Raw genomic sequence first — 14,142 nt, forward strand, 5'->3', positions numbered from 1 at the left:
GGCAAGGATTGGCGGCCAGATTGAAACTTGTTGTACCTGCGTTTCAGAGTGGCTAAGTGTGGCGCTTTTACGTCAAAAGTCGAAATAAATTGGTCAATGATGAAAATGATCAACCAACGTCGAAAATCGTAATAAATCATCGCGATAATTTCCACAAATTAATTCCATCTTTTGGACGAAATGAATTTTTCAACTCACTGAATAAAGAAGAAATAAAGTTCGTAGAAAAAAAGGTTAAGGTTAAGATTTTTACAGATTATTATTCTTTATAGTTTTAGGCGTATTTCTGTGCAAGTCGTTTGTAAAAATTCTCCGTGGATACAAAGTTATGGTAGAAAATATAACTGCCTGACTAGAGTTTGATGCGCACATGTAGCTGTCCTCCGTTTGCACTTGAAAGCTTAAACTCGTTTTTCTCGATACTACTTTTTCCGGCACGGTCTGCAGTTTTTAATATTTTTTGATGCGGTTTTTTTGAAATATTCGAAAGTTTCCTCTATAGTCTGCTGAGCCGGATTTTTGATATTTTTATTAAAAAATTGTATAAATATAACTAAAGTGTGACATTTATGACGTAAAACGCATTTGTTTTTAAATGTCGTAAATTGTAAAATTTTTAGAAATTCAAAAATCAGACTATAACTACAACTTACAAGACTTTTTTTACTTTTTTTTACAAATCCATCAACAGTTCAAGGAGAAATGATGCAGATTGTGGGCAAGTTTTTTTTTCATTGTACTTTGGGTCACGTGATGTTTTATATATTAATTTTTGTGACAAAAACATGAATTTTTTTATAAAGTTTAAGTACTAATAAACAATGTATAAAATTTTTTTATATTTATTTATATTGGTTTCCCTTCTAAAAACAGTCTTTCTTTTAGCGCATTTTTGGTGCTGCTGGACGTATATAACCCTTTAAATGTATATGCTAGTTTATGCTAAAAAATACCAATTTTTTTCTAAAAATATCGAATTCTTCAAAATATCACCACACGCAGTATTGCGCAAGGCGCAAAATACACAAGGCAATTTTCGTATTTGAATTTAAGAAGTAACCAGTAGGCGGATATGGGCTAAACTATTTATAATGGAGTGTAAAATTTCATAAGAGACAAATTTAAAAAATACATGAGAAGGACGATTTTCCAGGTGACATTGTATAATTTTACAAGTTGTACGAGAGGTGCCTTTTATATTTCGGAATTAGAGAACAAAAATAAATTTTAATCATCGAAAATCACTTTATTGTTTTTCAAAATATTCTCCATGAAGATCTATACACTTTTGCATGCGTTTGAACCAATTGTCGAATCACTTTTGCCACTCTGAAAGAGGTACCTCCAAAACGTGCATTCTGAATGCCGCAACCGCTTCTTCAGGTGTCGAAAAACGTTGAACTCTCAGTTTGTTTTTTACGTACGGGAATAAAAACAAGTCATTCGGTGCCAAGTCAGGACTATACGGCGGATGACCCATTAATTCGATGTTTTGGGTGCTCAAAAATGCAGCTGTTTGAGCCGATGTGTGAGAGCTCGCATTGTCCTGGTGAAGAGTGATCCATCTTTGGCGATTGGTTTTCCTAATTTCTTGGAAGACAACTGGCAAACAAATGGTTGTGTACCACTCAGAATTTACTGTTCTGCGTTGTTCTAGTGGTACGGTTGCGACATGTCCAGTTTTTCCGAAAAAACAGGCGACCATTTGCTTGGAAGTGCTTCGTGCGCGACCAACTTTTGTTGGATTTGGCTCATCTTGAAACACCCATACAGTCGACTGCTGTTTACTTTCGGGCTTATACGGTAAATCCATGATTCATCACCTGTCACGATGTCATAGACGTGTTTCGAAGCCCCGCGATCGTATTTTTTGAGCATTTCCTTCGACCAATCGACACGAGCCTTTTTTGAGCGATTGACAAATTGTGTGGGATCCAACGCGAACAAATTTTTTTGACAGTCAAATGTTTATGCAATATTGAATGTATGCTGGTCCCACTAATGCCTAAGATTGTTTCAATCTCACGATAGGTCACATGACGATCTTGCAATATCAGTTCGCGCACAGTATCAATGGTTTTCAGAACAACAACTGATTTTGGACGACCTTAACGAAATTCGTCTTGGAGTGAACTACGACCACGATTGAATTCACCATACCATCGATAAACACTGGTTCTTGATGGAGCTTCATCGCCAAAGAATGAATTAAGTTCATCCATGCAATGTTGCTGAGTTAAGCCACGTCGAAAGTTGTAAAAAATAATTGTACGAAAATGTTCACGATTTAATTCCATTGGACCGAGATGAATCTTTTAAGTTACTGTAAACAACACAAATAGCGCTGGTATTTCAAAACGTTCTGAGTACGTAAAAGCCAAAAAATGCCAAACTTTGCGATACAGCTGTCAGTTGCCAGATTGCAACACCAGGGTTGCCAAGTCCCGAAATATAAAAGGCACCCCTCGTAACTTACATATTTATGTATTAAAAACTAGCTGTACCCGACGCGCGTTGCTTCGCCAACAACTAAAATATACTTAAGAAAAATAACTTTAAAGACAAATCAGTATACAAATATTCAATTCATTCTAAATGATTTTATTGATTTTGTTTATTTCGAAAAAATTGTGACATTATAAAGTTTAGTTTCACTTCGATGTTTATTGAAGTGCTGTGGGATACACAATATTTCTTGTGTTTCCATCTGGTGCGTAGACGAATAAATGAGAAGGTTTTCCGACACGTGAGCAAGCCACATAGAGCTGTCCATGTGAGAAGCATGGATTCTCCAAATTTAATCCATACACTTATGACGATTGTCCTTGTGCTTTGTTAAAGTCATTGCGAAAGCGAGTCGCACCGGAAACTATAAACGTTTGAATTCGGATGGCATATCTGTCGGGATCATTGGGATACGTGGCAACAGTACGTCTTCTCCTTTGAATTTTCCAGTCATAATTGCTGCCTCGATAACATTGTTCATCATTCTCTTGACTGAGAGTCTGGTTCCGTTGTAAAGTTGTTGTGGATTTATGTTTCGAAGAAGAAAGATGGGTACGCCAATTTTCAATATAAGAACGTGCGGCGGCATGCCTGGCAAATCAAGCGAATTCAAGAATTCAGTTGGATAGTTGACAACCTCGTCTTGATTCTCCACAGTATCGATGGACTTATATGTTGTGAATGGTGAAGTTGATGGTACTGACATCGATGTTTTTGGCACGCGCACTGAGCCACGGATGGTTTCTGTAGCTTTGTGCAATGTTTGGGAAAACTTTTTGCACCAATTCGTCGATGCTTTCTGTGATCTTACAAAAATTTGCTGGCAGGGTGTTACATTGTGTAGATTCATCAATTTCCATTCGCCGATTTCCAATATCCAATCATTCTTTTGCAAAATTTCCAGCCGATGCATTCCGTTGTAGTTGTACACGCATGTTAGTTTTCAAAATCAATTTATGTAAATAACGCCATAGAACTGATGATTTAAGACATACATTAAGTTCATCAGCATGTGTTGAACGTGCAGTGTTTGTAGAAAATCACCAAACAATGAAATGAGTGCGCCACCGAAGATGCGTCTGTTTCCTCTCAAATCTCGCAGTGTACGCTCAAGCGCTTCCAATGCTTTCTTGTGAGACGTTTGGAGTACTTTTCCCATTCCAGAGTTTTTGCTGATGTTGCATGTTGGTGCCTCAGTGTTTTTGCAAATTCAAAGGCAGTTTCAATACTGAATGAGCTGTTCGGTCACCATCCAAAAGAATTGCCGCAATTCCAGATGATGCAATAGCCCGTGCAATATTATTTTCTGATCGTATGGTTGCCAAAATTAGTGAAAAAAGAAAATTCTTATCTGTACCTCCGGGCGCATCTATGAAAAACAGTTCATCGCTTTGTTCTATGATTGCACTCATAATTCTATCAATCCAATGCGTTGTTCCGGAATCAACTGCGGAAGATTTGTTCTAACGAATGTCCCCAGTTCGTCAGAATCATAGTGTGTTTCTCGGGCAAATTACGATCGAAAAGGTTGTTTGCAGGTCGGTTTGTTTCCAAAAAGTAATCAGCTAAACATCAACGACATTTAAGGTCCATCAAATCGATTTATTGGACCTTATCGAAAGGGCCATATAACTCGTAGCCACGGTAGGCATATGCTGTATATCATATTATCTACCAGAAAATAAATTCATAACAACCATAGATGGGCAAACTGCATTATATATTTACTGCATTCCAAATAGCAGTAATCTGTTCTGTTCTGCGCTTGCTTTTGCCAGTTAGAAATCCCGAGGGCTGACAGGTCCTACAGCAGTTGGTCCTTCCAAAAAAGATGTGGTTTTGCCCTTCCTGGTCTTCCTTTATGGGGTACCGTTTCGTAAGTCAGCCTTGCTGGAGCGTCTTCGTTCATACAGGTCTCATGGCCATGCTTCTTCATACTATTCTTTGGTATGGATTGTGCGACAGTTACAGTTATGAGGTGATGATTTTTTTAAATAATACACGAAATGCAAGGAGTCTCAACTCAAGATTTTCAACCTTGGTTTCCAGTGTATTACTTCATAGTTTAGATCTCAATATCCTAGTCATAATAAAAATTAGTTTTAAGATTACATTTCATGCAATGCCGGGACTTTCTTTATTACTGAGCTCAATTCGTACATAATACTAAATATATTTTCACATCATTCTATTTCAGCCTTTGCTGAATGTTTTCGGTTTCAAGTGCTGACTATTCTGTACTTAGTGTGCCAAATGCTCCTTTTCTCTTTCTGAGAAAACGAAGATAAGTCAAAGCTAAAAATATGTATTGAGTACATAAATGATTTTATTTCGCTGATGAGAGTACATTACATTTTAAATAGTTTACTGATAATACAAATCAAATTATACAATCAATACAATTTTTTTCAGCAATTAGTAAAAAAAATTTGTACTGCAATTTTTTGCAGCAGTCAGTAAAATTTTTTACAGCAATTTTTTCAATATATCTATTATCTATGTTTTTATGAACTTTTTTTCCAGTAATCAGTAAAAATTTCTGTTAATGCAAACTAACTAAATTGCAACACCAGTAAAAAATTATAGGAGTATTTCCTGCATTTTTACTGCTACTAAAAAGTGGCCATCTACTCGTATGATTACAACATATCCACTTTCAAGTCTTTTGTTAAGCCTATCAATTTCGAAGTTTCCAAAAATTTTTAAGAAATTCGAAAACCATTAATAAATTTCAATACAAAAAACCTTTCCAAAACACAAAAGGTTAGGTTTTTGAAAATTTCTTTACCCCTTACCGCCAGGCCGCTTTCAGTACTCGGATGTGACAACTGTGTCTATGTAAATGGTGGTTACGTTTCAAGGGACGGTGTTGATTTTGAATAAAACACAAATTTTTTGGAAAATTATTGTCATTTCTCATTATTATGATAATATTGCTATAGTTCAATTACGCATAAAGCAAAATATCGGCCAAATTCCCGCCGCGGTCTCGGCGGCACATCTCCATCCGATGGTACAAATTTTCGATGACGCTGAGGTATAATTGAGGTTCTACGCCGTTAATGTGCCGAATTATCTAATCCTTTAGCTCTTGAATTGTTACTGGCTTATCGACGTACACCTTTTCTTTCGAATAACCTCAAAGAAAAAAGTCCAACGGTGTCAAATCACATGATCTTGGCGGCCTATTGACATCGCCGCGACTTGAGATTTTTCGGTCATCAAATTTTACGCGCAAAAGAGCCATTGTTTCGTTAGCTGTGTGACAAGTGGCACCGTCCTGTTGAAACCACATATCGTCCACATCCAGATCTTCCAATTCGGGCCATAAAAAGTTCGTTATCATTTCACGATAGCGAACACTATTCACAGTAACTGCCTGACCGGCCTCATTTTGGAAAAAATACGGCCCAATGATGCCGCGGGCCCTTAAACCGCACCAAACAGTCACTCTCTGTGGGTGCATTGGTTTTTCGGCAATCACTCTTGGATTCTCAAATTCTGCTTATTGACGAATCCACTAAGGTGAAAATGTGCCTGATCACTGAAGATGAAGTGCGCGATACGCATTTTGATTTGAACGCCCGTTTTCATAATAAGCCTGAATAACTTTAACGCGTTGCTTGATTATGTACCTTTCCATGGTTCAAATTGAATTAGTCTGAAATTGAAAAATGTCGAATTCAACATTCAACATCGGCCTTTGAAATTTAACCACCCTTTATAAACAATCGAGATGGGATTATAACTTCCGCTGCCAACTACGAGTATGTCGAACGTTTTTGGTTTTCATATTCTACTGGTTGTTAGAATTTGTATCGGAACTTAAAAATTTCCGATTTATGCAAATAACTCCCAAGCGTTTTGAAAATTTGTAAACAAATCAATTGTAGATGTATGCACCCTTGTTTCAATGTAGAATTTTTACCAAATTTAAAGAGATTACGGCTTTAGAATGTTTAGGTCCCCTTTGGTTACATAAAATTGGCTGTTAACAGTCTAAATCCATTGATGTCCCTAAGTAAATTGAACACGAAAAATAGATAGATTTTATATAGGTTAGGTTAGGTTTGGCAGCCGCATCGCACACAGAGACCGAGCTGCCACTTAGATCGTGAAATGGGTTCGTTGTGAGCCGCAGTGGCTGGACTACATTTCCCCTTCCATATTGATCCATTCTGAGCTTTTGAGAACGCGTAAAAGATTGTTGATACACAATGTGTAGATTATCTATATTCATAAAGAAGTAAGATCTTAAATATGTAAATGTACCAAAAAGGTGTTGAATTTTTTCCAACTCCTCCTCATATCTACAGCTACGACAGAAATTATGCATTTCAACGTTTAATCTCCTTACGTGATTTCCTATGAGACAATGTCCTGTGAGGGTCCCTACTAAGGTCCTAATTTGAAGTCTACTCAATTTCATAATATTCTTGGACAGACATATATTTACCCTTGACCATGTTTGCCTAGCAATTTCACAGGTATTGGCAGTAATCTATCTTTGATTTGAAGAATTGAGTAGTGCGTCCACAACAAGCTTACAAGTTGAGAGAGGTATCCCCATAAAATTATTTATTCTTGGCATACAGTTGGTCAGCAGTTGATTGCAAGTTGGTCAGCCCTACAGTTTCCGGGTATATCTCTGTGGCCTGGAACCCTTCTTCTTCTTCTTAAATGGCGCGATAACCGCATACGCGCCAGTCGTTTCTTTCTCGTGCTAATCGGCGCCAATTGGACACACCAAGTGAAGCCAAGTCCTTCTCCACCTGATCTTTCCAACGCAGAGGAGGCCTTCCTCTTCCTCTGCTACCACCAGCTGGTACCGCATCGAATACTTTCAAAGCCGGAGCGTTTGTATCCATTCGGACGACAACGACCCAGCTGGATCTTTATTCACTGCACTATGTCTATGTCGTCGTAAAGCTCATACAGCTCATCGTTCCATCGTCTGCGATATTCGCTGTTGCCAACGTGCAAAGGTCCAAAAATCTTACGCAAAATCTTTCTCTCGAACACTCCAAGCGTCGCTTCATCGGATGTTGTCATCGTCCAAGCTTCTGCGCCATACGTTAGGACGGGCATGATGAGAGTATTGTAGAGTGTTAGTTTTGATCGCCGAGAGAGGACTTTACTGCTCAGTTGCCTACTTAGTCCAAAGTAGCACTTGTTGGCAAGAGAGATTCTATGTTGGATTTCGAGGCTGACATTGTTATCGGTGTTAATGCTGGTTCCTAAATAAAAGAAGTCTTTTACAACGGCTGGAACCCAGCATAAGGTAATACGATATTGTTTGGCCATCTCATTAAGAGATTGGCGACAATGTAAGACACTCCTTGGTGTTATTTGGAATGCATCCAGGGCCCGTAGGGCAGCTTGGCTGTCTGATAAAATGCAGATATCTGTTGATTTTTTAACCATTATTAACCATCGATTTTATTTCCACTTGAAAAACACTACAGTGATCCGGTAGTTTAAAGGATTCACTGACAAAGAACTCTTCGCAATATAACCCTGATCCTCCACCGGTGTCCACTTTAGATCCGTTCGTGTAGTTTTAAACGGGTGTGTTGGGTGATGGATCTTCTTACCAAACATCAATTATCCTTTATTTTTACAATTATCGACCCACTGTGCATGGCAATAGCTACGGCTTCCAGCATTTTGTTAAAGAAAAATTTTAACGCAACAACAAAAGTGCCCACTAAAGTAAAATGTTGGCAAAATAGCCATAAATAAAAGTGTTTCTGAGTGGCCAAAGGGAAAATTGTAGCAGCTTCGATGAGGCATGGGGCCACACAACAGGGAAATATGTAGCTGAATGGCGCATCGTGTTGCTCTTGTTGTAGCCTGCCATCACATTACATAACATGTTTATGAGACATTTTGGACATTCGCTTAAGATACCGCCAGACAGCGGCGGTCAAATGGTGCACAGAGCCGCAACCAAAAGCACCACTAATTTCTTTTCCATGTGATTGCAATGGTTATTGCTGTTGGCGCTGTCCCTGCTGCAAGCTTATTCGTTGACACCAAACCACATATGCGCGCGACTGACATGCAACATAAGCATCGTATTTTACACGTCATCCCACTGATGGTTATTATTAATTTTTCTTAATTTCTGTTTACAGTTTAATTATTTGCTGTACTGGTGCCTCAAACTCACTAATTCAAGGCAGATAATTTGCTCCTTAATTTTACCTACAGATGTTATTAAATTAAAATAAATGCTTTGCTGCTTACCTGAAATGGTATCACTGGACCCGGTCGAGCTAACTGACGTATGGCCGTCAGGACTTTGCGATTCCCGGGGACTAGTCGGTGTGGGTGGTGTCAGTGTTGGTGATGCTGTCACTGGCGCAACGCCAATGCCTTCAAAGTTACCGTTGCCGCTACCGTTACTATGGTACACACTGGTGCCACAACTGCCGTGGTCAGTTATCAAAGTACTGCCAACTGTTGTTGTACTACTTATAGTCGAATTACTGTGGGAAGCTGTTGTTGGACTTTCATCGATTTCCTGTTTCAATTGAAAATCGAAGTATGACACCGACGTTGTGCTGCTGGCGAGCGCAATTCTGAAACCATGAAGCAAGAGACACATTTATGCAAAGATTTTATGTAAATGAAGAAATTCAAAAGTTACTACTAGTAAAGAGACAAATTATACTCATCAAAAATATAAATAATAACAAGGTTCCTTGGAATATTAATTTTATATTAATTTTCCGGTGAGTATATTTTGTATTTGTCCTTAAGCTGACCTTCAATTTGACCCCGCAAAGACAAACTGACAACGAATTCAGACTTAGCAACTCTAAAAAAGTATATATTAATTTTTTGAAATTTTTCTGGTGAATATTCTAGTTTTGTCCTTGAAAACAGATTAGTTGTTAATTAGGGGATGACTTCACCTCTTAAGTGGGGCTGGAAATTTGCGTGCTTGCCGAGATGTATTACCGTTGATTAGAACTACGATAAAAAATGCCGAACCAAATATGAATAGATCGAAGTTTTTATTTTTAAAGTTTTTCCGATTTTTTCACAAAGATACTCTTACTCAAGGGTGTGTTTGATATAATAAAAAAATTGAATTCGAGTCTAGACAATTCAAAATCATTTTAAGAGAAAAATTATTAAATTCGGTCAATAATTGCCTTCTCTAGAATTTATGAACAAGATTTGTCGAAAAAACCCCATTGTGCGATGGTGTACTAGGAATATCACTTAAGCACCTGAAACGCTTCTAAATTATCTGTAGCGCACTGTGGGCCAGAAGACCAAAAAATTTGGCCAAAAGTCATTGAAAGATTTTTCAAAATGCAATACAGTATCATCATATAGATAAGTGAAAGTAGTTATTTTGTAAATGTTATAAGTTTTAATGAAATATTTAAGCTTGTATAATAAGTTAATATAAGTGTAAGGCTTAAATGATCACCATATAGCTATTGTTCTAAACTGTCACTGTTTTACTGAAATGTAGTATTTGTCATTAATTATATTGCATTTTCTCATTAATTGCAATCATGTAGTATGTGAAAATAGTCAATAGCTGAAAAAATAAATCTGATGTTAGAAATATTGAGAATAATTGTGAAAAATTTTGTTTTTTTTTACTACTTGTTAATACGCCGATTGAGCCTTGCGCAAAACTCCAGAAGCTATTAACAATTTCTTTACATAAACGTCTTCAGTAGTTCATGTGTAACAAGCTAAAGGTGCGGTTTGCTGCGGTTTTTCATTTTCTTTTTAAAAAAAATGAAGTTTTACTGATCTATGCGCGAGTTGACTGTATATCAATCATTTGCCAATAGGGTGTAAAAAGTTAACCAAGTATTAAGAGTCACTCAATTTTTACTTATTTAATTCATAATGACTTCATTGAAGAAAAAAGAGGTTCTTCAAATTATGTTAGGTGACATGAATATAACCGTTGATTCAATTTTAACTAAAATTGGTATCAATAAATCAGATGTAGGTTGTAAAGGATTGGAACGCTTGAAAAATGCTTTAAATAGTTTAAAGTCAAAAAGAAATGCAAAATATCAGCATTGCAGTAGGAAAATAGCTATCTTTGAGTCACAAAATTCAGAGTGGTTAGATTCTGAATTTACTATTCCTGACTTAGACCTCACAGCTAAAATAAGTAAGACTGAAATACTTAAAAGAGGTCGTCCATCGCTCGATTTTGCAGAAAAATCTACTAGATCGAAAAGACGAGAAGTGTCTAAAATCAGTGAAGAACATGATAATGATCGTCAGAAACTATTAATGGCTACTAGTCATACGGCACGAGTTTCAGGGGAAGCAGATTTGCGATCGGTACTTAACGAACTTTCAAAAAGCGAGGAACAGGCTAAGAAAATTAGAAAAATAATGACAACACCTTTTCCTACAATAGAAAAGAAAAGCCCAGAAGTGGCTTTAGCATTTCTTTTCGATAATTCTATGTCTAAACAAGTCTATCAGAATATGCGATTAGCGACCAAATCTAGTGGAGCAGACATTTGGCCTGCGTATAATGCGATTAGAGAAGCCAAAGAAAAGTTAGTACCGTCGAAAGAGTCAATTAAAATTTCTGAAACGTTAGCTGCAGTATCACTTCAAGAACTTTTAAACCACACGGTGAATAGAATAATAGAACTACAAAGATAAGTTTTACACTGTCTTATTCAAAAAAATAAAATTACTGAGCTCAAAACTGTTCTGATGTGTTCTTGGGGATTTGATGGGAGTAGTGGGCATTCGCCTTACAAACAAGGTTATGATAGTGTCAATGAGAAACAGACTCCTACAGATGAAAATCTGTTCGTTACTACACTTATCCCCTTAAGGTTATCAAGTGAAGTGGATGTAATTTTGTGGAATAATGTTACATCTCAATCTCCAAATTAAAAAAAAGGTCCGTATAAGGGATTCGACATTTTTAATTTCTAAAATCTGGCAGCAGATCGTAATCAGCGCCCCCAAAAACCCCTAAATACTAAATTTGTTGAAAAAATCCAATTTTTTAAATTTCATGTCCGCCATATTGGATCCGCCATTTTGAATTGTTGAAATCTGACTTCATATTCGTAATCAGAGACCCCAAAACCTGTACATAGCGGTATTAAAAGTTATAAATTGTTGGTGTTTTGGGAATTATGAATTTTGGCCACTTATAAGGGTCTCCTGGCCCATAGTGTAGCGGCGGTATTTAGCGACAACCCACAAAAGAGAGTAACTGGGCCTGATCAGCATGTTTTTAGCTACCAGTTGGCATCGGCAAGACGGCTAATGACACGATTACCGATTGCCTATTAAGCCGTGTGGCATTTTGAGTCATCCTACTGTAGTCAAATGCCGTCCTAAGTATTCCTTTCCTTTTATAAGCACTTTATTTCCACAAAAATGTTGTTGTACAAAAAATATGCAACAAACATCAAACATGGTTTGCTCGGTCAACAACTTTTCCTTTCCATCCTTACAAATCGGCTCTCTTAACAAGAAACCGTGTATTTAACAGTGTCAATTTTTGGGGAAGCGTCAAAACCCAAAAATAGGTGCGGCACCGAACACATTCCAAAATCTTTTAGAGATTTAACATTTCCGGGGCAGGCGCTTTTAGAAAACCACTTTTTCTACACCTTTGTGCTTCATGCCTGGAATTTATAACTCGAGTACTGCCGAATGATAGTCGCGCATATCTCTACTTTGGTATACTTATACTACTGTGGGCAAAAAGTAAGTGGAATTTGGTTGTAAAATGAAAAATCTTTGTTTATTCTTGTAAATCAATTTCATCCCCTTCAAAATAATCCCCTCTCTATGAAATACACTTATGCTAACGATTTTTCCAATCCCCGAAAAATGCCAAATAGTCCATTTCCGGTATAGCCATCAGCACCTTCTTCGATTAAGCTTTTATCTCCTCAATCGACTCGAAACGCGTTCCCCGGAGTGGTCTCTTAAGTTTTGGGAATAGCCAGAAGTTACACGGAGTCAAATCAGGCGAATACGGTAATTGCGGAACGATATGGGTGGAATTTTTGGCGAAATGGTCACGAAGAACGAGTGCAGTGTGAGACGGTGCATTATCGTGATGCAAAAACCAAGAGTTGTTGGCCCGTGATTCTGGTCTTTTTAGACGAATTGCTTCACGTAAACGACGCCTAACGCTCAAATAATATTCCTTATTAACAGTTTAGCCAGGTGGAAGGAATTCATAGTGCACCACACCACGAAAATTGAAAAAAACTGTCATCATGACCTTTATTTTTGAACGACTTTGACGTGCTCTTTTCGGTCTGGCCTCGCCTTTAGCACGATATTCGCTTGATTGGTCGGTTGTTTCAGGGTCGTAAGCATAAATCCAAGTCTCATCTCCCGTAATGATGCATTTGAGCTTGTCCTGATAGTCTGAAAGCATTGTTTCACACACATCAACGCGACGACTTTTTTCCCAGAAATTGAGAGTTTTCGGTCCCAAACGAGCTTTGACTTTTCGTAGACCCAAATGGTGTTTCAAAATGGTTTTCACAGATCCTTCTGATATTCCGATCATATCAGTAAGGTATTTAACAGTCAACCGACGATTTTTGAGCACTAACTCCTTCACTTTATTGACGTGTTGGTCATCTGTTGACGTCGATGGCCGTCCGGAGCGCTCCAAGTCATCAACACGTTCTCGACCCTCTTTGAAGTCTTTATACCACTTATAAAAATTCTTCTGCGACATGGTCGAATCACCAAATGCCTTCTGCTACATGCTAAACGTTTCCGCAGCCGAAATTCCATTCCGCAAACAAAATTTGATGATTTACAATCAAATCAGACATTGTAAAAATCGAAAAATGCACTCTTGGTCGTTTGGTAAACGCAAGCGTAAATATATTACTGATAATGACATTCACATGAAAGTTGGCCCAGATGTTATTAACAGTGCTGCCAACTCATGAAAAAAATAACTAGAGCGAAATTTTAATCCCGCGAAGTTTGACAAATAAATTCACCTTACTTTTTGCCCACAGGTATCTTGATTCCTTTGCCCTTTTACATACAACCTTTATTTAAATAAAATCACTTTATAATACTCTTGTGCGCGCAAGTAGTAAAAATGCTCAGTAGGTTTTCATGCCCAAAATCTTATTTACGACTTTATTTCTCGTTTTCCTATCACTATACGAAGCTAGTTTGCAAAGTCGGTGCAAAGTCAGGGAGACGGCACTAAGCTATGTTTAGTTACTCACATCTCTTGGAAGAACACACACCAAGTTTCAACCAGATCGGTATATTTATTTGTGTTCGGTATTTTTTTGAATCGAGGAAGTCGAGTGATTTTCCTTTCCCATCACGACAACGCACCAGCTTATGCCACAGCAGTTATGAGCGCGCAATTTATTGAAATAAGGTTCCAACTTGTTTCACATCACTCCTATCCTCCAGACTTGGCTCCCTCCGATCTCTCGGACTACTATTTGTTCCCCAATTTCAAGAAATGGCTGGCGGGAAAAAAATTTTATTCAAACGAGGAGGTGATTGCAGAAACGAATGGCTATTTTTCAAACTTGGACAAATCTTATTATTCGAAAACTACAAAAACAAACTAGAACAGCGTTGGGCGAAGTGTATATAACTAAGTCGAAAAAT

The 14,142-nt window shown here is 37.6% G+C and overlaps 1 protein-coding gene across 1 annotated transcript in view; it reads right to left on the reverse strand.

Annotated features, from left to right (window-relative positions):
* LOC129240597 (ecdysone-induced protein 78C-like) overlaps window positions 1–11,829 on the reverse strand; it is a 64,404-nt gene extending 52,575 nt beyond the window's left edge. Inside the window, exons 1-2 of the mRNA XM_054876502.1 lie at window positions 11,804–11,829; window positions 8,755–9,089 (exon numbers count right to left, since the gene is read on the reverse strand). Coding sequence (XP_054732477.1) covers window positions 8,755–9,089; window positions 11,804–11,829 — 361 coding nt within the window. The remainder of the gene's footprint in view (window positions 1–8,754; window positions 9,090–11,803) is intronic.
* Window positions 11,830–14,142: the final 2,313 nt, after the last annotated feature.

Source organism: Anastrepha obliqua, chromosome 3 (genome assembly GCF_027943255.1).
Source record: "Anastrepha obliqua isolate idAnaObli1 chromosome 3, idAnaObli1_1.0, whole genome shotgun sequence".
Taxonomy (NCBI): Eukaryota; Metazoa; Arthropoda; class Insecta; order Diptera; family Tephritidae; genus Anastrepha; species Anastrepha obliqua.